At 37.1% G+C, this 27,394-nt stretch overlaps 1 protein-coding gene across 3 annotated transcripts in view; it reads right to left on the bottom strand.

Moving 5' to 3' along the window:
* Positions 1-22,178, bottom strand: part of LOC129249015 (1-phosphatidylinositol 4,5-bisphosphate phosphodiesterase classes I and II) — a 54,109-nt gene extending 31,931 nt beyond the window's left edge. For all 3 annotated transcript variants that reach the window (XM_054888624.1, XM_054888625.1, XM_054888627.1), the window contains exons 1-3: positions 21,866-22,178; positions 14,587-14,733; positions 12,186-12,323 (exon numbers count right to left, since the gene is read on the bottom strand). In XM_054888624.1, coding sequence (XP_054744599.1) covers positions 12,186-12,323; positions 14,587-14,733; positions 21,866-21,955 — 375 coding nt within the window. In that variant the 5' untranslated portion in view covers positions 21,956-22,178. The remainder of the gene's footprint in view (positions 1-12,185; positions 12,324-14,586; positions 14,734-21,865) is intronic.
* Positions 22,179-27,394: the final 5,216 nt, after the last annotated feature.

Genomic DNA, 27,394 nt, shown 5'->3' with positions numbered 1-27,394 from the left:
TTTTGTCGGCCTAGTTCCATTAAACACGAAAGATACGATTATCGTAAAAACTCAAACTAATAAATTAATTTTAGTTATCAATCCGAATTTTGCATGGACAGAGAAGCAGATATTAGTTTAAATTATTTCGGATACTTTTCCTTGTAGACTAGTGTTATTGAGAACGATTCAGCAGCACTTTGCGCTAAATCCGCGATGTTCTTAACAGAACGGCCAGTTTTTGATATCCCAGTTATTTTTCTATCCGCGACAGAACCAGTTTCATGAAATTTTTTCACCAACCTTTGAATTGTCGAGTCACTCGGACGAATAATTCAACAAAAAAAAATTACGAATTTTGCGATATGTTGTTCTTAAAGATCGACCATTTTCATAATAAGTTTCAATATATTTAACGCGTTGTTCTACCATATAAAATTGAACATATGTATGTCTATATGAAATGTCAAAGATAACATAAAAACAGGTATCGTCTAGGAATGAAAGATCCTTTAGAAGTATACAGTGAACCAAAAAACGTGTACGACAAGAGGTCTAACAAATGCATTGTATTACCCAAAACTTTCCATCTTTCAATCTTTCGAAGTAGGCAGGATTGGAACGAGGGGGAAAATCTGCACCAAAGCTGGTGCCTCTGTCGTCACTGAGGGCACCAAGATGGAATCGGGAATCGGCGAAGGGGTTTTCTCTAAATCAGCCAATTTATCTATTTCCTCAAAATTGCTGAATATAGCTAATGTTTTTCAGGCAGAAGTCTTTGTGATTCTACTGGCATGCAAAATGGTTAGGGAATGTGGGAGCGAGGGAGATATTATAACTTTTTCCGATAGTTAAGCCGCGATTAAGGCTCTGACGACGCCATGGTGCAGATCCGAACTACTCAACTCTTGTAAGGAGAACCAATTTTTGGTAACATTTCTCTTATCTGGGTTCCAGGAAAAAAAAATATAGACGGAATTAAAATTGCTGATGAGTATGACAAGAAGGGGACTGAATTGTAGGTTCTGCGGTTCTTTTCTTGTTCTTTTGCAGGGAATTGTCAACGCGTAACAGCGGACCATTAATCAAGGCTAAAACATAACTATTTTAAAATTTCATATTATACAAATAAGCTTTGTGCAAAAACAAAAAAAAATTACTCTTACCGAGCTATACTGTGTGAAAAAAAATTTAGTGCGTATCCCGTGCCTTGTTAAAAATTTAAAAATAATAATAACAAAAACAAATTATAATGGGCGCCTTGTCTATAAAAGTGAATGAACTAGATGAGGTGTGAATACTCTTTTTGAGCAGACCAGGAGATAAGAAGCACGATTAACCGGTATCGGGCCAATAGGTTGGCTCTAGAATCGCAGCTAAGCAGAATATAATCACTAAACGCTGTTCTGGGTCAGAATCTAAATAGAATAGATGCATAATAATAAATGGGTAATGTTGAACAGGCATACAATATAGGATACAACACAGAATACAATCTGATAGGGAAGTCGGTAGACTCCCAGATAGTGTAAGACAGTTACAAGTTTTTGAGGGGAATCCGTCGTAATATTATTCTTGAATTGATAATATTGAAGGGATCTTATCTATGAGATATATTAGGCAGAGCAGATGCGTCTTTGGCTGCATATAATATGTTTCAAAGCATATGAACAGAAATTATTCATGTACATAGTGCAAAGATCCAAAACATTGCCTGAAGCTTACTCAGCTTACCACGACATCAAAAACTTGACTTTAAGGGACAGGATAGTCCATAAAAACTTACTAAACAGAGTCATTGTTCCTACAAACAGATTAACGCCAGGACCGCAAATACAACCACGTACACTTCCTTAATACAACTCAACTTCGAGACACCAAAGGGCACCTTATGAAAAACCGCAGGCCAGCCAAGCAATGAGTTCCTCGCCTCCAGAAAGACCTATTGCATCAAATCCAGCCGTGAAAATAAAAGTGGACCGTAATATCCAAACTCAACAGGTAAACTGCATGAATCGACCCCAGGGACCAACGTCTTTAAAAGAGTACCTATATTGTCAATAGGAGCATTTTCGAAACAGCAAAACCGATTCAATATCGTAACACCTACCCCTGACAAAGAAAAAAAACCTTTTAAACACCTGTGAACCTGCAGAGACACTACAAGCTTATTTCATATAAGAAGTTATGGCTCATATTCAAGTATACCCACCCTGCAAGTAGTGCAATCAGGAATCGTTATTGTTTACGAACAACGCTTGTAGCTTGCAGTAACGAATGTGCTATTCTCATAAACACCCTTAGCTACAAAATTCGTTAAGTACTTCGTTCAGAAAGATGTCAATCGTTAACTGGAAGATATGATGTGAACGGGAGTTTAGTGCCATTCAAAAAAGGATTGAGGCTTTTTGGAAATTGGAGGAGCTAGCAACGTTTCTTAATAGTGTAAATGGGGCAGCTCAATAGCACTAAAACAGAATAAAACTGTTTTTAAATTATGGCGTGAATTGGACGAAATAGTGTTGAACTTACTCTGGACGGATTGTAACAAAAGAAGCAGTCAATATATTGAAAGTATTCCCCAAGAAGAAATAGACACACAAATTTATAGTAATGTGTTGTGTAATCGTTATACTACGTTTTTATAAATATTATAGAACCTGCAAATGGCTTTAAAAGATGGCCAACATCATGGTTCCAATAACTTAAGTCGCCTGTTATTTATTCATAATTTAATTGTTGTTTAAGTTAAATGTTAGGAAATATATGCACCTACTCAAAACCTCGATGGTACGCTCGTTTCAAAGCTCAGCGAACGGCGGAGGAGTTGCAAATATGTTATACGTGCACAGGGAAATCTCAGAATAACATTTAAAATTTTAATGTTTGGATCACGCACCTGTAAGAAAATCAAGTATAATTGTATAAATTAAATTAGTGTAAATTTTACGACTTACCATTATTACTTATTGAATGATACCCATGATGATTTACGTAGGCTTCCTCATGTAAGACTAGCGAGAATTGCAACGTGTGTGAAATCAATGCACCTGTGCGACTAATCTGGTGCTCGTCATTGGGTAACACACATTTTGCACAAACATAGTTTCGTCTATAGCGTCCGTTACTTTGTGTATGGTCTTTGATAACAACCTGTTGCATAAAAACCAAGACCTGCGAGCACATATTTTTAACTAAGATTGTATGAATATATCACTTCCTTACTTAGATTTCTGGGGATAATGCTGAAATATGTTTATTCTCAAGACGAGGACTTTTTTTGTCAAAAATTGTGTACAAAAATTTTCCGATTAAGCGGTATTAAATCAAAGAAACTGGATCCCGGTGTACTTACCTGGAAAATTTTACATTTGCCATATATTATAATATGTGACTAATATATATGTAGTTATATTTACCAATACTTATTTGAAAATGCTAACTTATTTTATTGTTAAACTTTTCTTCTGCTTATTCTTTTATTATAGGTTTTCACCTGTTTTTCTTCACACAATTACATAGTTATAAATTACAAAGTATTATTAAAATTCAAAATGACGAAATGTTATTGTCCTTCCGCTGATGTCGAAATCCAGCTTTCGCGCCATCTCTTTGGTGGTCTTCCAGGTCCGCGCTTTCCATATGGTATAACGTGTGCCAATAAAGTAGCTAGACAAATTTTGATTAAAAATAAAAAACCATACTACTGTTCAAAATTGTTTAATTTTTTTTATTTATAAAACATATGATTGTTACACAAAAAAAGCATTACTTGTATAGTTCTAAAGGACCATGGTCTTCTATTTTCCGAAGCTTTGATTTGATACCTCCAATCATCTTTTGGACGACGTTCATGTCCACTTTCCTTGCACATAATTTGATCCTGTTCTTCAGCTGTTGATTTGATTTAGCTTTCCAGCCATCTTCGTACACTTTCTGGCAAAGTAGAGTCCAAAAATTTTCAATTGGTCTGGCCTTTGGGATGTTTGGTGGGTTAGCACATTTCGGAACAAATTTTATATTATTTTCTGACATCCACTCTAAGGTCTTTTTAGCATAATGACTACTTGCTAAGTCAGGCCAAAAGATGTAATTACCATCAGAATGCTCGGATTTGATAAATTTTTTAAGTTTTGTAAGGCATTTTTGAATGTAAATGTCACTTCTTATGGCAGGAGCTGTGGAATCTTGAAGATAAAGTTGTGAGAGTCCTTTGGAAGATATGGCAGCCCAAACTAAAACTTTCGGTTCAAATTTAGCTTTAGGAGCAAACTTAATATTATCAGGAGTATTCTCTATGTTGTTTGTATAAAATCCACAGTTTTGGTCTCCGTTATTCCAAGCAAACGTAAAATATTTCTCATCATCGAGAATCACCTCAACATCGCCAACAAAATAGCTACGGCGGAGCAATCTACATTTCTTTGGTATTTCTTCTAGTTGTTTATCACTATATTTTGGAACCGTTACCCTTTTGTGATAATTAATACCACTTTTCAACAAATTTTGACGTACAGTCTCTTTAGAAATACCAAACTTTCGACCTAACTTGCGGTTTGATGCACCTTTTTTGTCAATAGCAGCTTTTTGCAGTTTTTTAATTGTTTTGCGTTCAGAACTTTTGGGCGACCTGATTTTTTCACTCCTGAGGGAGCTATCCCACTATCAAAACGTTTAAAAATTGAATAAATTGTTGAACGTGCAATATTTTCCAGAAGAATTGCAACACTCTCTTTTTTTGAATGCTGTCCAAGCATGTCATAAATGCGTTGACGTAAATGGTCTTGGTTTGCGACCTTCATGATAAAAAATTAATTTAAATAATTTTTTAATTAAAGGCCATAAACTAATAAATAATTTAAGGATTAAATGAAAAAGATATTATTCACCACTCTTAGGTTCTAATAAAAAGGAATTTGTCCAGCTACTTTATTGGCACACGTTATAGTCCCTCACTATTTAGAAACGTGATCATTCCAAGCTCGTCTTCTTGTTCTTATAAACTTCACTACGTCATTAACGCCAGTTTCATCACGAATGACCTCGTTTCTAATGCAGTCAAGACGTGTTTTTCCTACGATGGATCGTAGAACGTGCATTTCAGCTGTACGCAGTAGCTGTTTTGTTTTTGCGTTTCAGCTCGTGCTTCGGCTCCATAGGTCAGGATTGGTCTTATTACAGTCTTGTATATACGCGTCTTGCTTTCAGTGGTCATATATTTGTTCCACCATACAACATCCCTAATGCAACCTGCAATACGTGCGCCCTGCATACATCTCTCTCTGACTTCCTTAATAATGTCGCGGTCACTGGATATTTCTATGCCCAGGTATTTAAATTCCATATCCTCTTATTAAAACCCCTTATAAATATGGCAACCAGAAAGTCTGCCTAGAGTTTTCCATATATGGAAATCCCAACATATGGAAAAATCTTTACGAATAATATACGAAAACGAAAATTAATATTCTGTTGGAAAGCCATGGTGTTTTAGGACTTCACTCAATCTATTTAGTATTGAGTTTACTAACTCCTCTGTTTCCTCAGTTGTAATCTTTGCCCATTCTACTCCCAAGGTGTTTTAGCCTGTTTTGGAGCGTTGCACAAGAAGCAAAGCTCAACGATTTCGGCTGTGTGTTTCGGGTCGTTATCTTGTTGGAACCAAAACGTTCTTGATAAGCCAAGATTTTCGGCACTCTGTTTCAAATTAATTTTTAAAATATCATATTCAAATACCCCTTTTTGTGCGTATTTTCAAGCGCGACAGTCGTGTTATTTGAAACTAAAAGACAATTTTTTAACAGCGTTAGTGCCCTTTAAAACTTTTTGTATTTTTGTTCTTATTTTTACGACTACGACGATTTGCACTAAGTGACACGTATGTATTTGATGTTACAGTTAGGTCTGATATTACAGTTAGATTTAGTAAGTATGTAATAAATAACAATAGAATGCATTTTAATGTAATTATGTATGAGGCATTCTCTGAAAAAAAAGCCACTTGAAAAAAAAAGTTCTTTATTTTTTTTGGCAATAATATATCTTATAGTATATGTAAAAACTAAAATAAAAAATATGGTTTTAGGTCCGTGTAATGCGGGGTTGCCATACTGTCAGGGGTCAAAGTTTTTTGCAAAAAAATTTTCGAACCGCCATAACTTTTAAACGAATGAACGGATTTTAAAACACCTTAAGACTCTTTTGTACAAAATTTCTTAAACTTTAAAACTTTGTATCATAAAAAATTTTTAAATTAATATTTCATTGAAAAAAATTAAAAAAAAAATTTTTTTTGAATTTTTAACCACTTATGCCCCCTTCGATTTTTTTCAAAAATACCCCAAAATGTTCCTTATTTCATCACCTTTTTACCCCCTAAAGGGAATTTTGGGACAGCAATATTTGTATGAGTTACAAATAAAAAACCAACTCAGTGCAACGCTCTTAATCCAAGGAAATGCTCTACTATCATCCCTACTGCATTATATTATTATCTTTTTCCATCATACTTTACTAAATGTAAGAAAAATTATTATTTAGGAATTTTGTAAAAGAAATTAAAGAGATTTCATGTCCATAAATGGAAAACAAAGTCCTTAAAATTGTCCAATACTGATAATTGTCCAATACTAACTACATAGTTTAAATTGGAGAATTCAAGTACCCTAAAATTCCGCTAGGTGGCTATGCTGTATGCCTTCTTACAACCGAGTTTATTCACGCGTATTATAAGTACCGTGCCTAACAAAGTGTAACATTTTCTACGATTATCGCATTGAAAGAGTTTTCTACAGTAAGTATTTTTTTTCACTACTTATTATATGGTTTTTTTTTAATTATGCCTTTTACTAAGTGCTATAATCCTTTTCAATATGAATATCATAAAAATAAGAATGTACGTAAGGTCAATAGTGGAAAAATTGTTGGAAAAAACGTACCTCACAGTTTGTATTTGTGTGATAAATGTCGTAAACAGCTTGTGAAAGAAGGTTGGCCTAAAGTTACTGGTAAATGTAAATCTAAACCTAAATCTTCTGCATCGTCTACAGATTTAAAGAATTTGGAAGAATTTAAGATTGAGAACGAATTTGAGTCTGAGAATAAATCTGAATCTGATTGTGAGAACGAATCTGATTCAGATTTTTCTTTTGCTAAAGATGATAAATCTACTAATAACGGTAATGATTCCGCTGATTTGTTGCAAATTATTGAAAAATTTAAAAATAAATTCAATGATCCACAGATTAGTAGATTTGAAAAGTATGAATTATTAAAACTTGTACCAGATTCATGGGGAGAAAGAAAAGTAGCAAAGATATTTGGATGTTCACGCCAACTCGTCAAACAAGCAAGAGAAGGAAAAAGCGATAAAATTAATGGAAATTCATTATCTGAAGAAATTAAAACGTTGGTTATTAGTTTTTATGAAAAGGACACAAATAGTCGTCTTTTGCCAGGTAAAAAAGATTTCGTTCCTGTAAAGCAATCCGATGGAAAACGTGTTCATGTACAAAAGCGTTTAATTTTATGTAACCTTTCGGAGCTTTATTATCTTTTTAAATTAGAACATCCGAATTGTAAGATAGGATTTTCCACCTTCGCCCGATTGCGACCGAAGCATTGTGTTCTTGCGGGATCATGTGGAACACATTCGGTTTGTGTATGTACTTACCACGAAAATGTGCACTTAATGATTGACGGAGCATCTATACCTTCTTTGACTGAATCCAGTGTTTTAAAACTTACTTCTTATAAAGATTGCTTAAAAATCATGGTCTGTGAAAATGCGACACCTCAATGTCATTCTGGAGAATGTAAAAAATGCGAAAATAATATTGATATTATAAAAGACCATTTAAATGAGATTTTCGAGTCTAACGGAATTAATAAAATTGAGTTTCAAATTTGGGAAAGCACAGACCGTTCAACGTTGATATCTCAAGTTCAGGATAGTAATGAATTTGTTGAAACTTTGTGTGAGAAATTGACAGTTTTGAGGAATCACGATTTTATTGCTAGACAGCAAGCAAGCTATTTAGAGCATCTGAAAAAAAATCTAAAAGAAGGAGAATTGCTATTATTATGCGATTTTGCAGAGAATTATGCATTCGTTGCTCAAAATGCTGCTCAGTCATTCCACTGGAACAACAATCAAGTTTCCATTCATACAGCTGTGTACTATTATGTTAAAAATCAGAAACTTGAACATAACAGTATAGTTGTTCTTTCTGATGATCTCACGCATAATACTGTAGCTGTGCATGCATTCCAGAAGATTCTTATGAAACATTTAAAGGAGCAAAGTTTATCGATAAATAAAATAATATATTTTACTGATGGAGCAGCACAACATTATAAGAATCGATTTAACTTTGTTAATTTGTTGAATCATAAGAAGGACTTTGGAGTGGATGCTGAATGGCACTTATAGCACTTAGTAAAAGGCATAATTACAAAAAAACCATATAATAAGTAGTGAAAAAAAAAATACTTACTGTAGAAAACTCTTTCAATGCGATAATCGTAGAAAATGTTACACTTTGTTAGGCACGGTACTTATAATACGCGTGAATAAACTCGGTTGTAAGAAGGCATACAGCACAGCCACCTAGCGGAATTTTAGGGTACTTGAATTCTCCAATTTAAACTATGTAGTTAGTATTGGACAATTATCAGTATTGGACAATTTTAAGGACTTTGTTTTCCATTTATGGACATGAAATCTCTTTAATTTCTTTTACAAAATTCCTAAATAATAATTTTTCTTACATTTAGTAAAGTATGATGGAAAAAGATAATAATATAATGCAGTAGGGATGATAGTAGAGCATTTCCTTGGATTAAGAGCGTTGCACTGAGTTGGTTTTTTATTTGTAACTCATACAAATATTGCTGTCCCAAAATTCCCTTTAGGGGGTAAAAAGGTGATGAAATAAGGAACATTTTGGGGTATTTTTGAAAAAAATCGAAGGGGGCATAAGTGGTTAAAAATTCAAAAAAAAATTTTTTTTTTAATTTTTTTCAATGAAATATTAATTTAAAAATTTTTTATGATACACAGTTTTAAAGTTTAAGAAATTTTGTACAAAAGAGTCTTAAGGTGTTTTAAAATCCGTTCATTCGTTTAAAAGTTATGGCGGTTCGAAAATTTTTTTGCAAAAAACTTTGGCCCCTGACAGTATGGCAACCCCGCATTACACGGACCTAAAACCATATTTTTTATTTTAGTTTTTACATATACTATAAGATATATTATTGCCAAAAAAAATAAAGAACTTTTTTTTTTTTCAAGTGGCTTTTTTTTCAGAGAATGCCTCGTATATAAGCGTATAATGAGAGATGCTCATAAAATAAGAGAAATTCAGTGCAGTGAGAGTGATGGAACATACAAAAATGAGAAGATCAATGATATTTTCTACTCGGCCGTACTTTTCGTTGGTATCACTCCCTCGCCCGTAAACAAGTCTCATTACACATGTTTACTTTACTCAGTACCGACATCTAACACCGCTCCTTTTGTAATCGGTCGATGAAGAATGCCTTATTTGGTTTCTACCATGGCGCTCCGAATTTCGCCGTCCTTCGCTTTTACCACATCTACAATTCGACCCTTTGGCCATCAGTTCCTCGGCAGGTCTTGGTCTGCAATTACCACGACATCACCAATATATACAGGGCGTTGTTTTGTAAACCACTTGGTGCTTTGAGAGATGACTGGTATATATTCCTTCACCCATCGATGCCAAAAGCGGTCAGCGAATTGTTGGGTTAATCGCCAACGTTGCTGGCAGATTGACTGTGTCGATGCATATTGGCTTGTAGTCATCCGATAACCCACACAACAAGTGATTGGGAGTAAGAGCCTCGTCATCACAAGTTTCCAAAGAAACAAATGTAAACGGCCGCTCGTTCAGGATAAATTCTACTTCGTTCAATGCACTCCGCACAAACCTTTCCCATGCACCACGCTTGGTGGATTAAATCTCCATCTCACTCGATCGAATGATGAGACGATACCATTCAAGTCCATTCAGATTCTAACAAATTTGTTTTGCAGAAAATATTATACATGAAAAAAACTAATCGATTGTGTTTAGTCATCACTTGCATAAAACTAAGTACAGTAGGTTCTGTTTTTATGCGGTAGATACGTTCCGCAAGAAACAGCATAAAAAAAAAAAACAGCATAAAAAAAGCTACTAGTTCTATAGTAAAACTATAGATACGTTTCAAATGCTAAAACCGCATAAATCTGAAATAATGTAATAAAATCGCATAAAAAAGGGCACTAGTCCCATATTATTACTATAGATACGTTCCATAGACCGCATGAATCTGAAATAATTAAATAAAATCGCATAAACAAAATATTGTATCTTTGAAAATTATATCTTTATATATCTTCCATACTTGTAGGGTTAGCATTTCTGATGTAATCTGTGATGAGTTTTTGCTTACCTGGTTTAGAATCTTGTTTATATGTACAATTCCTGATAGGTCGACATGCATTTTGTAATTTAAAAAAAAACCGCACTATTTCAAAATCGCATAAAAAAAAGCCGCATAAAAACAGAACCTACTGTATGTAGAAAGAAAAAATAAGTTTACATATTCATAGTGTTTGTTGTCATTTGGCGTATTCACTTTTTGCACTTCTACATATTCTTCAAAATGTGTGAGCTTGAAGAGATAATTATGCGCTAAAAAAATTAATGAAATATTGTCGGTGGAAGGATGGCCGAAAGTGGAATAAAAATTGCTTTTCCTTTCAAGATGCTGAAAAAAAAGTATGTTGTACAAGAAGTGCGCTAAAGCAAAAGTTATATAAAAATATTGCTAAGACATTGCACGAAAATTATACAGTAAGACATCCAGACATCCATGGTTGTGTAGTTATGGACGAAGAAACATACATCAAAGCAAACTTTAAGTAGATTCCGAGTGCAACGAGGAGACGAGGAGTCCCAGGTGCCTTTAAGCTAGAAATTTTGAATACGGGATAAATATTGTTCAAAAAGACCAAAAGCCACCAAACTGTCCACAATTACGAGCCATTGAAAATATTGGCCAATTAAGAAAACGAAACGAAAAAATAAATTAAAAATTAATAGCAGTTTAAAATGAATTGGCAGAGAGCAGCAGATACCTACACTGATACCCATCTCCTAATGAGAGGGTCAAATCTAAAGAGCGCCATTCTGTTTATAACAAATATAACTGATATGAATTTTTTGTCTAACAAATAAAGAAAAAAAAAAAATAAAAAAATTGTTGATAGCTTATATACATAAATTTGATGTTACAACGATGTTCGCCTAATTAATATTAGTGTCTATTAGTTAGTTCGTGATGTTATTCCTAGTATACTTGCAAGAATTGCACCATAATAAGATTCTAAGAAAAGTCCTTAACCAGTTTGAGATTCAGACGCCAATTTCTCCTGGAAACATTATAAGAGTAACTCACAGTTAAGAATGATATGAGTTCAGACTGAAATTGTGTTGTTTTGCTTTTGCTGATAGCACGTTACGTCCTTTGTTTTATACAATATTTAGCGGGGAGAAGGCGTACATATATATATATATATACATTCTGCTCAAATATGAACGAGACGGTATCAATAAAACGGTCCGCGGATGACATATGGCAGAAATAAATTTTTTGTTTTTTGGTAGGACTGTTATAAGCGTACATGGCAAATTTCAGCGTGATATGTCACATAGTTTGTTTTCTGTGCTACTGTAAACAAGTCAAGCTCGAGTGTGTTCTTCGAATTTAACGATGGAAATTCAAGTTGAACAAAGAATTTGTTTGAAATTTTGTTATTCCAACAAAATTTCGGCTTCAGACGCTTTAAAAATGTTGCAGACAACCTATGTGGACTCTGCTCTATCGCGTGCACGTGTTTTCCAGTGGTACAAATCGTTCAAAGATATATATTGTATATATATACTATATATATATATGTACATATATGAAAGACAAACAGCTTCACACATGTTCAGGCATGCCTTTTGGTAGCTCATGTTAGGACTCTCAATCTTAAGCATATATTGAAGATATATGTCATTACTTCAAGAAATTAAACAATGAATATTTAGAAGTCAGAAATTTATACGGAATATTTTCAATTAAGCATGAATACTGTAGATTGAATTACCCCAATTTAAAATGTCGTGTACTACAAAATTTTTACTGTAGCTTACCTGTGCAATCTCCCTTTTGGTACAGCAAAAATTTACAAATGTTACATTTACAAAATCGCAACCGTGGCAAATCGTAACAGTTTTTTCCTCTAGGGTATCCTGTGATCCGAGCGTAACTATTTGGCGAAGTTTAGAATCCTGAAAATAAATAAAAAAGACTATAATACTTATTGCTGCGCGTATTTTTCAAGCGTGGCAGTCGCATTATTTTAAATGAAAAGACAAATTTTTAACAGCGCACTGACGCTGTAAAACTCTTTGTATTTTTGTTCTTATTTTTTTCGAATACTCCGATTTACACCAAGTGACACATATAAATATCTGGTCAGGGTGGCCTGATATTACAGTTAGATTTAGTTAATATATGTGTGTGTTACCTGGATATACTCCAGAATAAAATGGAGCCATTTGTGTTTGAATTTATGTCATTAAATTGGACATTTATGCAGGACAATGATCCAAAGCATACTGCAAAGACAGTGAAGCAATGGCTCAGGAGAGAAAACATTAATGTACTGGAATAGCCGCAGAACCCTGATCTTTCTAGAAAGTTTGTGGAATGACGTTAAGGTCAAAATCGCTAACAAATGATGATTTGATTGATTGATTTGATGATTTGTAGGCCGCAGTTGAGGAGGCTTGGTACTCGATTCTAAAGGAAAGATGCCACAAGCTCGTAGAAAGCATGGAGCGACGGCTTGAAGAAGTAATCAAAAACGGTCGATATAGTACAAAATACTAATCTGGTAAAACAATATTATTAACTATCTGATTTGTTTAATATTTTTGCTTTTATTTGAAATTTTTTTTAGGATGTGCTATTTATGTGTCCAGGAGGTTTAGTGAGTTATCAACGATCTCGTAAATCAGAACTGAAATTCTTTTTGACCATTTTTTTTTTGTTTTCAAGTGGAAGTAAATAAGTTTTTTATTTCTTATGTTGCTTTTTCCCCAATAAAAAATAATTATTTAAAAGCATATTCGACTCTTTACAACTCTTTTCAAAGTCTAAATGTGCTATTTATATGACTATGGCTGAATATGATGGCGCGTACACCCTTTTTGGGTGTTCGGTCGAGCTCCTCCTCCTATTTATGGTGTGCGTCTTAATGTTGTTCCACAAATGAAGGGACCTACAGTTACAAGGCGACTCCGAATGGCAGATTTTTTTTATGAGGAGCTTTTTCATGGCAGAAATACACTCGGAGGCTTTCCATTGCCTGCCGAGGGGCGACCGCTATTAGAAAAAAACTTTTTCTCAATTTTGATCTTCCACCGAGATTCGAACCTACGTTCTCTCTGAATTCCGAATGGTAATCACGCACCAACTCATTCGGCTACAGCGGCCGATGAGAATTAGGCATCACTATAACATCTTCATGGTTGTTTAAGTGATCAGCTCGGCTTTTGCATCTTATTATGCAATCTGTGTCTAAGTAAACGTTTAAAGTTAGGAGTTTGCTAGATTTTGCAAATGGTCTCCTTGGCGCGGTCCCCATATCATGAGGGCTAACTCACCACGAACAAAGAGTGAATCTCCAAATGGGGTTTGGCTAGCCATTCACCCGCCGAACGGCGGAATTGGCAATCCAATCCCCATGAGATCACCGTACCGACGATAGTTCCCTCATTGTTTCTAACCCTACTTCCCATCATATCCTTCCCCTACTCCAACAACACGGACGGAGTAAAAAACAAAGAGATGGAAACACCAGTGGGTGGGTGCTGCATCGGAAAACCCTCTGGAGAAGGAAAAAGTGCAACTGAAAAGAAGAAGGCACTACAAGTAAAAATTATGAGTCTAGGAGAAGCTATTGACTCTCTCCTAGCGCACTACAAAGGCCGTCACAATGTGCATCACGAAATAAAAAAAATCGGTTCTCTTATAAAAAAGAGGCGCACCGAAGCTATTATGGCGATGGAAGAGCGTGAGAAACAGCAGACAACTCCAAAAAAGAATACGCCAAAAACCTACTTAAATTTAAAAACAATAATAACGCAAATGGTTTAGTTCTTGTATCTAGCCTCCATTAGTCTCTGCTACTGCCCTTACCGGTTTTCCATGAAAAAAAAAAATTTTTTTTTGTTGTTTCGCATATTATATGATTCCATTCGCACTTCAGACCGTCCCCTTCTGAAAAATAACCCGCATCAGTCCAACTCGAGCGGTGCCATCTAAAGTATTTTTGCCACAATTGCTATTTTAAATCTTTTACCCACGGTTGAAATTTTTTCGAGAATTCCCATTAAAAGCCACTTTATTACAGTACACGGTGATGATGGTGATGACTTTGCCTATCTTTGTTGCGACGAATCTGATCAATTTGCATTAATTCATGAATACCCCATGAGTTTGATTGTAGTCAGATTTCAATAAAACAATTTTTTTCTATCAACTTACCTTTGGTTTTTTAGCAAATGGTCCCGTACGCGTGTCCCGTATCGTTGCTATATCAAGTATGTCCATTTCGTTGTTTTGGTCGATCCAATATAAATAGAATCCTTTGGAATCAATACGCATAGTGACGGGTGTACCTGTACCGGAATCCTAAAAAAACACAAATTATTACTTCAATTTATTAACAAAATTAAATAAATTAGCTTTCTAAAATTTACTAATGAGCCTTAGCTGCCAGGCCTATCGGCTCTCCTTTCTTACAGGAATATAATATACAGGCTCAGGCAATGTAACTAATTAAAAAGGCCATACATTTGGTTTGGAAAACTACTTTTATTCAATTCAAATAAAAAAATGTGTGAAAATAATACAAAATTAGGAATCAATTTATACTTTTGCTCGATATGACCACCTTTTGCATTGAATACAGCTTTAAGACGGTCCAGAAACGAATCGCAAGCTGCCAAAATGCGACTTGCCGGTATTTTGGCCCACTCGCGGACAATAGCCTTGTTCAGAGCCTTGCTTTCCAAAATGGCCCAAAGAAAATAATCGGTTTCGCGCAGGGTGAATTTGAAAGCTATTGTGTGGTCGTTATGAAAATCGGAACGTTGTTTTTTAGCCATTCTTGGTTCATTCGAGCTGTTTGTGTTGTTGAAACGTCCATGGTCTGCCACCAAAATGTTTGTCTGCCCACGGCTTCAAAGCTACCTCCAGAATACTTTCCCGATAATATTTTGCATTTACCTTGACGTCAGGTTCGATGGCGGCCCATCGATGACTCAAATTCTCGTATGAATGGTCGGTCAAATAAACCTATCATTTTGGGAGTTTACAAAATGCTAATTTGAAAAAACTGTCTTGTCAGAAAACACAATGTGCGGAAAGCGAAGCAACTCCTTCGTTCTCTCAAGTCTGACTTGTTGCTGCTTTTGTGTGAGATCATGCGCCTTTTGGATCTTGTAAGGCTTGACTTTGAGATCATTTTTCAATATGCGGCGGACGCTATGGTCAGATATTTTCAGTTCTTTTGCCATTTGATTGTCATTTCGTCAGGGATTTCGCTCAAATCGAACCATTTCACGTGACGTTGCAGTCTTTTGATGTCCACCTCCATGACATTTCGCGTTGCTACCAGTATCATGTAACGAGTTATAGTGCGATAAACAAAAACTTTATTTACTTAAAAGGTGCTCGAGCTCACGAACAATCGTTGGTTGCGATTTTCCATCCAAATATAATGCAATCACCATTACCTTTGAAATCCATTACTGATTTTCTTTATTCGCGTTTACTCTCGGCAAAATGCTTCCGGGCGCTTGTAAACAATACTCTGGACTGTAATTTAGCCAACTAACAGACAGTTGATGTGCGTGCATCAGCTGCGCGAGCGGTCTGAAGTTGGTTACACTTCGAGTGCCGGACCCTGTATGTACCCATCAGAGAGTGCGTGACGTCACATTAGTAAAGTTGTGCAGTGGCCTTGCTGTTCGCAATTAGTTTAGCGTTTTTATAGCCAAAATGGGGATATTTTTAAGTTTGGTGTTTGTTTCCTTTTTTAATTTGAAGCTACTAAAACGCTTAAAAACGTTTGTATAATTAAAAAAAATGGCTAAAAAAGGCCACTTTTGCATTTGAAGCTTATGCAAAGAAAATTTCAGTGCTATTGAAAATTTGTTGATTCTTATAAAATTTTATGTTTTGAAAGTGCAAATCTAATTTTTGCTCCTTTTGAGGTTAAGCAAGAACATTGGATCTTCTGCTTTCAATACCATTTAAAAATTTTTTATAAATTTTAAAAAGCTTTTGAATTTACTGAATACGAATTAAAGCCTAGAGGGGTATTCATAGCACAAAAAAAAAACAGATAATACTGAAGAAACCATAATAGCACTTTCTATATTAGCGTTTTTATCTACGCTTTTGCCACGACTTTAATTTCACATTTCTGACCTTATATTATATTTATAGCTCCTATTTTTCCACAATGATGGCTGGCTTTTGAACAACTCTGTAAGTTCCTCAATAAATGTTCTGTTTAATGTTGCCATTTGTCCGCTCATGTGCAAACTTTGAAATTTCTATTAAAATATAGAAAACGTGAAAAAAAGGAAATTAAATATAGGTATATATTCATACTCATTACTTTATTAATATTCATCTCGCCTTTTAAACCAGTCCTGCACCCAAATTGAACGACTTTTTTCCCCTCTTCCACTCCTTCCTTCTTTTCACGCACATATAAATACCATACATGGCAATCATTTTTTTCCTCGTTCCATATTCACTCAGCAACGAACAACGTGAACCTAAAATCGGTAACAAATCCCCAAGTGTGCGGCGACATGAGTTTCAACCGATTTTTTCGATTGGTCTCCCTTCCTGCTTAACTCTTTCCGTCACGCTCTTTACTGCGACATAAAAAATTTATTTTTTGTTGTTAATTGGTGAATATGGAATACAAGTAACACACGAATGCAAAAAAAAAAAAATATTTACCGTTAGGTTTTTAAGAAACAAGGTGGTCACCACCAGTAACCACCATGACTGAAGGGTACAAAAATTTATTAAAACTAATGCACTCAATTACTTCACTTTTTTTATTTATTTTTAGAAAAAAGACAATACAAAATTTGGTAATAAATTTACAAATAATTATTTCTTGTGAAAATCTGAAAAACATGTCTTTCCTTTTCGGAGGCAAAGTGGGACGTGGCATGTTCTGCATTGCCATACTGTGCGGACAGGGGCGCTTTTGGTACTGCAAAAGGCGCATCTTCTAGGTGTGCCTCGCTTGTTTACGTAGCAAGGTGCTAACAGCCCGTGATAAATTGAGCGGCGAAAGTCCTTCAATGTCAACTCATCCAAATGAGGTCTGTTAATCAGAAGCTCTTTGTAAGCTATATAGCTATTGACAACGCAGCAATCCAAGAAATGAAAAAAAATTCGGTGCCACCACTTTTGGGATTTTCGGTCGATGGAGTAACACGCTTTGATCGAATTTATCAACGAAGTTCATATTGCTGTTGTATTTCTTTACAGCCAGAGGGCAATCGATCCTAACTGCACTTCCATCACGTTCCCTTGCTCCTTGTAACCCCGCTTGATAAATTTTTTCGCCATGTACTGCTTCAGAGAACTACGACCTTTGAATTTTATCATGCTTTCGTCGATCGCGACACATTCGGATGGTTTATAATTATTTCTGAAGTTGCGGCGAAGAATTTCAAGCATAAGATGGACTTTATATAACTTATCATAGTCTGGATGCGTTCTAACAGGCATGAGATTATTGTCATTCAGATGCAAGCATCCAAGAAGCCAGCTGAAGCGATTTAGGGGCATACAAAAGGAAATGTAGGAGTCACGTAAATCAGGAGCAGAAGACCAGTAATCTTTGTAACTCGGTAGCTTTTTTTATACCCATCACCATATTTATGGCCAAGAAAGTTTGTATTTCAAAAGGACTGGTAGGAGAAAAAGGTTTACCTTCTTGCGTTTCATATAGGTTAGTTTGAAAGCTTATGACCTCAACCAAGTCCTCTGTCCAAAACATGCGAAACAATCGGAGTGGTGTTACATCTTCCAAGCTGATTATATGATCAGCTAAGCCCACACTCTCAACAAACTCGCCAGGTATATCCATAGAGAAGGTCATTTTCCATTTAGGAGGCTGCAAGGTCGTAGAGCTAACAATATTATTCTGACTTACAAAGTTTGATAATGGTATGTCATGCTCGTCGTCGAATAGCTCTTCATGGATATTCTGTACATCTACCCCACACACATCCAATATCGATTTTGACAATGGCCACTCAGGCGTGTCTAGATTTTCATCCTCATCGGAACTGGCTTCACTTTCAGGTCCTGAAGGTAAATCTTCATACAAACATTCTTCAATTTCCCTTTGCGTCAATGATCGTTGCATTATTGAAATATTTGCCTAAAATATTGTAAATACCAAAGAAAGTCCCACTCATAGTGACCGTATAAAAAAGCAAATTCTAGGAATACTTACGTCACGGTGGTTATTGTTGCTAACCACCACTGATTATAAAAAATATTCGTAAAATAATCGACATTTAAGCGAGAAAGCAACCACTGTGTATCAAACACACCACAAGAACTAAATTTGCACAAAAATCAAACCATAAATTGGGTTATTGAATTTATTATGAATTTTTACTTCTAGCTTTCACAAAAACGCGCGGCCACGGATTTTTACTTTAAATTTTCTCAACACGTGGTGGGTGTATTTCTAGCTAATAGCGCCCTCTTCACTTAAAAGGAAGCAATAATCAATATTCGTGCAAAATTAAAAACATATACATATGTCGCCAACCGTCGTAAAAAAAATAAAAAATAGGTGGTTAGCAACGCTAACCACCGAGACGGAAAGAGTTAACACACGCACAAATACTAACACCAACAACTATCGCAATCGACGAAATGACTGTTAGAAGATTTGTTTGTTAATAATTATTTATTATCTTATAAAATACAAGGTGCAGTCCAAAATAAACAAGACTGAGCTAAAATAGAAACGACAGGAGCTTTGTTAAGATAACTTCGAATTTATTTATTCAACAGTCCTCTTTGGCCTCGATAAACTGTTTTGCGCGATCTAATATCTTTTCGAAAGAGTGTTTCAGGTCATTGACCGGGATGCCCTTCATGATGTCGGTACAAGCCTTTTGGATGCTCTCTACGGACGCAGCCAACACAATACTCCACTCCTACACAAAACGGACTACTGTCATATTATCACAGTTCTCCAAAACAGGAGTTCATACAAAAACTGAGAGCCGCCGAAGAAGAGTCCCTTAAAAAATGCAAAAGGGCGATAAATAAAATAAAGCTAAATAAATAAAAGAGGGAGTATCAGAATTGGAAGAACTATTCGATGTAATTAGAAGTTACCGGCGAAACTGGAAGACGGCAGAAAAATAAACAAAAAATAGTATGGCGAAAAGTGCAACCGAAGTTAAACGAGCTGCTATTGTGCATATAACAGGCAAAACGAGTCCCCCAGCTCCCAACACACGAACACAAATGGCGAAAATGGCCAATTGCAAATTGTTGGCGAATTAGAAGTGCTGCTAAAGCGAGTTCAAAGACTGGCTCTAAACCAGCCATCTTTTATGTCGTATGAAAACATTGAATTTGTATAAGTGAGGTATTTTTATTTGGTTTGGTTATTTCCAACTTATTAAAACTAGCATGCACAGAAGCAAAACCGCCAGACTCGTTTCTATCTGAACTGATGGCAGAAAAGAACACTGACGTTGTTTTAATCAGTGAGTAATACAAACGAAAATTCGAGGATCGGTAATTATTGCTGGCGATTTCAACACCGAGGCCATTGAATGGGGAACGCCAACGAATTCAAGGGGCAGGAGGGTTCTAAATATGGTGACCAGGCTCGGTCTGGCGATCATGAACACAGGAGCAGTAACATTTCGAAGAAAGGGAACATAGAGAAAACATAAGAGCTCTGTTTACGGAAAGGTGGACGGAGGATATATCCGAATTGAGACGTGACTATCTTCGCATCAGACGAAAATACACTAGAACCAGGCGAACCGGACAAGCCACAGCGGATGCAGGGGCATATACGAGTGGGAAAATACAGCTATAGGCCGCTATTGCAAGACGCAAGAAAAAAATTTGAGGAACTTCGGGCAGATCTAAATAAGGACTCCTGGGGACTTAGGTGCAGGATTGTAGTGAAGAAACTGGGAGTCAGGATACCTACACCGGAACTAAGCTCAAATAGTAAAAGAAGTATTTCCTAATCACGAAATCAGAGAAGGCACTGAGTGTCAAATTAATGTGGCACAGAAACCTCCACTATTCACCAGTGAGGAACTCCAGTCAGCTGCGAGTAAACTCAAAAGGCACCAAGAACGGATTCAGTACCCGCAGATGTACAACGCCTGTATTAGAGATGTAATTTTCCCAGAAATCTGGGAAAAAACAGCAGTTTGTATTAATAAGCAAGGGGAACGGCAACCCGAATCTCCCATTAGTATATTGGCCATTATGTATGCTCGACACAGCAGACAAGCTCTCTGAAAGATTGATCAGGTCTCGACTGGCCGCAGCCATAGATGACACCGGAGGACTATCAGCAAGACAGCACGGTTTTAGACGCGGAAAATCTACAATAGAGGCGATGCAAACTGTCATAAACAGCATAAAAGCAGCGCAATAGGCCTGTATTCAACCCAGAAGCATAGTCTTCCTTGCCACCTTAGATGTAAGGAACGCTTTCAATAGCGTAAGAGGGACGGATATATTAGCCGCCTTAGACTTAAGGTTCAAACTTCCAGCACACCTACAGCGCGTAATGAGGAATTATTTGCGAGACCGCAAACTCGCCTATCCAACTTTAGAGAGTTCTCGTTGCATAGACGTCCATCCGGAGCGGCACAAAGATCCATTCTCGGTCCGATTTGTGGAATTTCAGCTACGACGAGATATTCAATATGGAAATGCCCGATAGTACATTTCTAATCGGATACGCAGACGATATCGCAGCAGTCATCACACCACGAAACCTTGAGGAAGCCTGTAGAAAACTTAACCAAATCATGATGCGGAAACAAACGTGGCTACATTTACTTGGCCACAAATTAGCCAAAACGGAGCTAATACTTCTAACCAAGAAGCATATCCCATTAGAAGTTAGCATGCAAACTTCTTCAAATAAGTTAACCACAAAAAAGGTTATAATGTATTTAGGCATAAAACTGGATCCATGACTTACTTTCTGGGCCCAAACAAAATACGAGAAAGCCTCTAATCTCTACTCGGTAGACTGGTAGCAAACACAGGGGGACCAACCCAAACAAAACGGAAAATAATGATGGCTACCACCCTCTCCGTTCTCTTATACGGAGCTGAACTGTGGGCAAATGCGCTAAAGACGAGTCATCGGTGAGGCAGAAGTCGCCAGAATATACGAATTGCCAAGCCAAGAAATTACGATAGTTAAGCACATGCATATAAGCAGAGGTGCCGTGCATAGGGTATTCAGTCGTAAGTTAAGCGTGTAAACGTAAAGTAAAGCGATAAAGTTATTAAATAAATAAAGCAAGTTGTGTTGCCATTAGTTTCGTGATATTTTAATTTAACGATCCAGAGATCGAACTCAGAAGAATTAGTGTTAGACTTTTATTTGGATGAAACTTAAAAAATAACAAATTCGTAATAATTGGAGGTTAATGTTGAAGGAAGGGTTCAAAGATCATTTAAAGCTTAAAAAACTATGAGTACTTACATCATCCCATTTGATGAACTTCTCTCCTTCTTGGAGTGCCTTCGGTACTTCCACTGGCCCTGTAGATACGTATGTCGACGCCGCAAACATAATGTATCTACTTTGTATTTATTTTCTTCCATATGAAAACATGTACATGCGGATAAGTAGCAACCGCGTGCTGCTTGCTACTCTAAATTTGTACGTTTACACATACGCGATGATCCTCAGGAACAGAAACGTCCAACGTGTCAAATGGACTGAAATATCTTACGGAATAGATGTAGCGAACGGGAGAACACGGCACCACTACTACCTACTACCAGTTGCGTCAACGACCTTGCTGGTCAATAAGTTCGTCGTGGATAGTCACAGTATTGGCGGGGTAATGTTATAATTGTTTCTTATTATTGTTGTATATAGTTGTCAATTACTGAAAGCTTCTTCACATTTTGTACGATGGCATCCACATCAAGCAAAGCAAGCTCTCTATCGTCTCATGTTGTTCACATTAACCTTTTCAAGTTTCTGTCTTACACTTTTTCCAAGTTTCCTTCGACTTAATAAAAATATTAAATAGCGGCGTGCACTGGTAATGAACATATTACTTTTTATCGATTACCTGAAACGAAAAAAAAAAATTATTTATATAACTCCACGTAAGAAAATAGAGAGGTAACTAACTTATTTGGCTATGAATTTATTATAACTAAAAACTAATTTCTGTGCTTTGACACCATTGGAATATTATTTGAGATTTTAAAAATCGTTGATGTTATGAAACTATCAGCAAACAAGGTGTAGTTGTAAATCATTTTATTTTGAGTTCATACATTTCTATCCATTATCTCCTTCAATATACATAACAAACATACATATATCCGTTCACTATTTGGCGCATGCATATACAGTTGCAGTGCGGTCCGCTGTTGTTGTTGCGGCCTTATGTTGGCGGGCGGACGCGCCACGGGGGGCGGTTGCGGGTGCAGGGCTCTGCAGCAGGGGGCAACTTAGTCGCGTGTCCACTCACGAGTGGTGCGCAGGCCAGATTACCTCCGAAAGTGGTACTAGCCATTGGAAGAATTGCACTTGACAGGTGTCAGGCTCCGAGGAACCCTGATCTGGCATATGGAACAGACCGCACTGGTGTTGGAGCAGGAGCGTTGTGGGTCAGAGCGAGACGTAACCGTTGAGGATCAATTAGTGGCGGTAGTTTGAAGTGCGCCACTTGCTTTCTCCAGCGACGAGGTTCAGGGGGCACCAAACATATGAAACCATATAAAGGCATTGGCCCTGACGGACTAAACATGCTGATGCTAAATAAGCTGGGTCCATCTGGAGTAGAATACCTCACCAAGGCCTTCAATTTGTCTGTGACCACTCTCATCATTCCTGATAAATGGAAATTAGGGAAAGTGGTCCCACTACAGAAGCCTGGGAAACCCGCCAACCAAGGGGAGTCCTATTGTCAGATAACTCTCCTTTTCCCAGTAGTGAAGACTTTTGAAGCCCTTCTACTCCCACTCTTTGCGAAACACCTGACCCCAGCCTCACACCAGCATGGTTTCCAAAGAGTGCATAGCACCACCACGGCACTCACCGTCATTAACACCCAGGTAAACCGCAGACTTAACCAAAACTGCCCCTGCGAGAGGACTGTCCTAGTAGCGTTGGATCTAAAAAAGGCTTTCGATACAATCAGCCACGCCACGCTACTAGATGACATTTTACAGTCGACACTTCCTCCAGGGCTGAAGAGGTGGACCGCGAACTCCCTGAGTGGTAAATCAAGGATTTCCGCAGGGTGGTGTCTTTTCACCCTTGCTTTTCAATTTGTATATCTTGAAACTCTCCCAGCCAACGGAGGGAGTCTCCCTGGTCTTCTACGCCGACGACTGGACGATAATGGTGTCAGGCAATGGCATTGATGGCCTATGCTCCAATGTAAACGCTTCTTCACTGCGAGGAACCTACAACTTTCCCCCTCTAAGTCCACGGCGACCCTCTTTACCACCTGGACAAGGGAGGTCAAGCAGCAACTTTAAGTAAAAGTCGATGACACACCAATACCGACGGTTAACAACCCTAGAATACCCCTTTGACAGCTTGCTCTCATTCTCAGCGCATACAACCGCTATTGCAACGAAAGTACAGAATCGCAACAAGGTCCTCAAGTCGCTTGCCGGCAGCACTTGGGCCAAAGACAAAGAAATGTTGCTATCGACTTTCAAGGCAGTCGGCCGACCGGTTCTAAACTGTGCTACGCCTGTTTGGTCACCTGGAACCAGTGATTCGCAGTGGACGAAGCTTCAGACCTGCCAAAACACGGCAGTAAGGACCGCGATAGGATGTCTCATGATGTCCCCGATACAACACCTACACGACGAGACCCATATGCTGTCTGTTAAGGAGCATAGTAAACTGTTCAGCAAGCAGTTTCTGCTAGGGTGTTACCGCAGGCCTCACCCATGCAGACACCTGCTTGAGCCTGAGCCACCTCCCAGGCACGTCAGGAGGCACTTCCTCAATTACTCGGACGAGATCCAAGACAAAACAAACAGACAGCTACTGGATCGGACAGTGTACAGACAGACCATAAACGACATCGGGAGACCAACAGACCGTGCCGTTATCCGAGTCCAACCACCACCCATCGCAGACGAAGAGGCCCAACTTCCCCGAGAGCCCCGCGTAAGCTTGGCACAATTAGGTTCTGGATATTGTAGCAGGTTAAACTCCTACTTATCCAGAATCGACCCCGGCATACTCAACATATGTCCGGGATGTGAAGGCACCCAGCATGACACTAACCACCTTTTCACATGCCCCTCCAAACCAACTCATCTAACACCCCTCTCCCTTTGGACCCAACTTGTCGAAACTACAGCAACAACTACGACGGCCGCCATCTCCCAATGTGTATTGCCATATATGCCGACTTACAATCATTTAATCATTCATAGAACACAATTTTTCAGCAGATACATTTTCACTAGTTTCGATGCTTTACTGACTTAAGGGGTTAGGGGTAGTCAAAATTTTCAAAAAATCGATTTTTTTTTTTGCATTTTCTTAAAGTATAATGTTTTAAAAATATTGTGTAAAAATTTGAAGTGAATCCGACAAATACTTTTTAAGTTATTCAACAATTAACAAAGGGCGCTCGGCCGCTCCGGAGCCGATAGCAAAACTTTAAATGCGTTTTTCTCAAAACTATGTTTTTCAAACTGGTGAACACTGTAACTTAAAAACCGCTACGTAGATTTCAATAAAATTTATACAGCTTTTGGAAAACATAAAAAACTTGTGCCTGATCGAAGGATTTTTTTTTTTTCAAAAATTTCGATTTTTTTTTAACAATTAACTGTTGGTTTTTTTTTTTCTAAAATCTGGAAAAAATTTTCTGAGGCCGCCATTTTGTTCATTTTGAAAAAAAAAGCTTCGATCAGGCACAAGATTATCTATTAATAAAACTAATTTTTCTTGTCCGATTGGTTTTAGATGAATCTGCAAGGACTTGTGATGTTCACCGCAAGGGACTTCTGGAGAAACGGGCTTCACACAAGCAGCGATAACTTTTGCAATTATTAATTTTTTTTTGTGAAATTTTGGTGAAGTCAAGTTAAAACATGATGTTTTTATGCTATGTTTTTATTTTTGTTAAATAAATTAATATAATTAAGTAGCAAAAAAAAATTCGTGAAAATCATCATTTTTTCGGGCCTCTGACTACCCCTAACCCCTTAACTCTTCTCTTGAAACTTCTCTGGAAGGCTGGTGTAGTATTGACTTTACGGCGGTCCACAAACCATGTTCTAATGTAGTTAAACTGCAACTTCTAATCAACTTCGATTTTAGATAACAGTGCGCAAAAGATTGAATACAAGCTTAACTTTTTGGTAAGTAGTGCTATCTTGTAGAAATCATTCTTGCTCATGTTCCGGAAAACCAAACAATCAATCATTGTGGATGCATCGGCTTCTTCATGACGATGTGTGGATTTTCTGACCCAATGTAACAACTTTTTTTTTATTGACATATTCGTCAAAGTAAAAATGGGCGTTATTCAGTGCATTGAGCGAACCACACGAAAACCCACTCGGCTACTGCGACCGCAGTTTAGTACAATACAAATTGTTGCAGTATCTCGTCATGTAAACGCTTCAATGCCATTGCCTGTATAAAATGGAGAAATAATAACCAATGTTCTTGGTAAGCATAAGGTATTTTTACTGCCGTCTGAATATGTGCCCATTGCGTGGGCGCACCGCTCAGCAGAAATTGTCCGTAGCACACGTTTCTGGGCTCAGATTGCTTCATGGCAACCTCATGTGTTTATTTTAGAAATGCAGATACAGCTCATTGATTTATTGATTTTTCTGAAATTGTTAAGTAAATTTCCCATACACAGCTATGGACGGAGAAATAACACACTTATAGAGTCCTCTATACGATGCGTTAGTTTTTAGAAGATTGACTGATATTCTAACATACAGTGATCGACAAAAGTCTACATATACCCCACATTGCCACTGGATAGAAAGTTCAAAAACTTTGCTGAAAAATGTGTTTGAAAGCCTTTTCTAATCATTATAAACTTAAAAAAGTCCAACGATGGCAAAAGTCTACATACAGTACACAAATATCTTACTCCAGTGTGAAAAAATGCACTTTGCTCTAAGTAATATTGCTTCTTAGTATTTAGTTGGTCCACCATTAGCATCATGTACAGCTTGAAGCCGTCATGGCATCGAGGTGACTAAATTTGTTAACTCTGCAGAAGTGATATTGTTCCAAGCTTCTATTAGTCGTTCTGTGAGTACTGAAGCGCTTGAAATCGGATTTTTTCTAAATTTTCGATCTAAAATTCCCCAGACATGTTTAATAATATTCAAATCTGGGTTTTGCAGTGGTGTATTTAATTGCCTTGGAGAATGGTAAAGCAGCCAATCCTTCACAATGCGTGCTGTGTGCTTTGGATCGTTAAAAGACCCAACCTGGACCAAAAGCTCCAAATCATCCACCGAAGATTTCAGATTGACTTCCAGTAGTGATTTGTATTTATAACGATCCATATTACCTTCAATAAATACTAATCTTCCAACTCCAGATGCAGCAACAGCTCCTCAAACCATTACATTACCGCCACCATACTTCACTGTTGATACCAAATTCTTCGGATTCAGTGCAGTATTTTTTTTCCTCCACACTTTTGCTCGCCCGTCGTTAACGAATATATTAAACTTCGACTCATCTGTAAACAAAACTTTTTGCAAAAATCCATCCCCTTTTCCTTGTGTGCTTTGGCGAACTCCAGGCGAAGTTTACGGGTCTTTTCAGATATAAGAGGCTTTTTTCGTGGTGTTCTACTATGAAAGCCGTTTTTATTTTTTATTTTCTATACGAAAAAGGAATAAAATGCTTATTCAAGCAAATGTATTGTATTAGATCTACTAACAGAAGGGTTTCTGATAATTTAAGTGAAGACTGTACTTTGTTAGAAAATAAAAAAGTACCAAAATATTATTCGATCGATCGGTATTTCGCAGC

The sequence above is a fragment of the Anastrepha obliqua genome, chromosome 5, assembly GCF_027943255.1.
Source record: "Anastrepha obliqua isolate idAnaObli1 chromosome 5, idAnaObli1_1.0, whole genome shotgun sequence".
In the NCBI taxonomy this organism is placed as follows: Eukaryota; Metazoa; Arthropoda; class Insecta; order Diptera; family Tephritidae; genus Anastrepha; species Anastrepha obliqua.
Note: the sequence above shows the minus strand (reverse complement) of the source record. Positions and strands in the feature narration are given on the sequence as shown.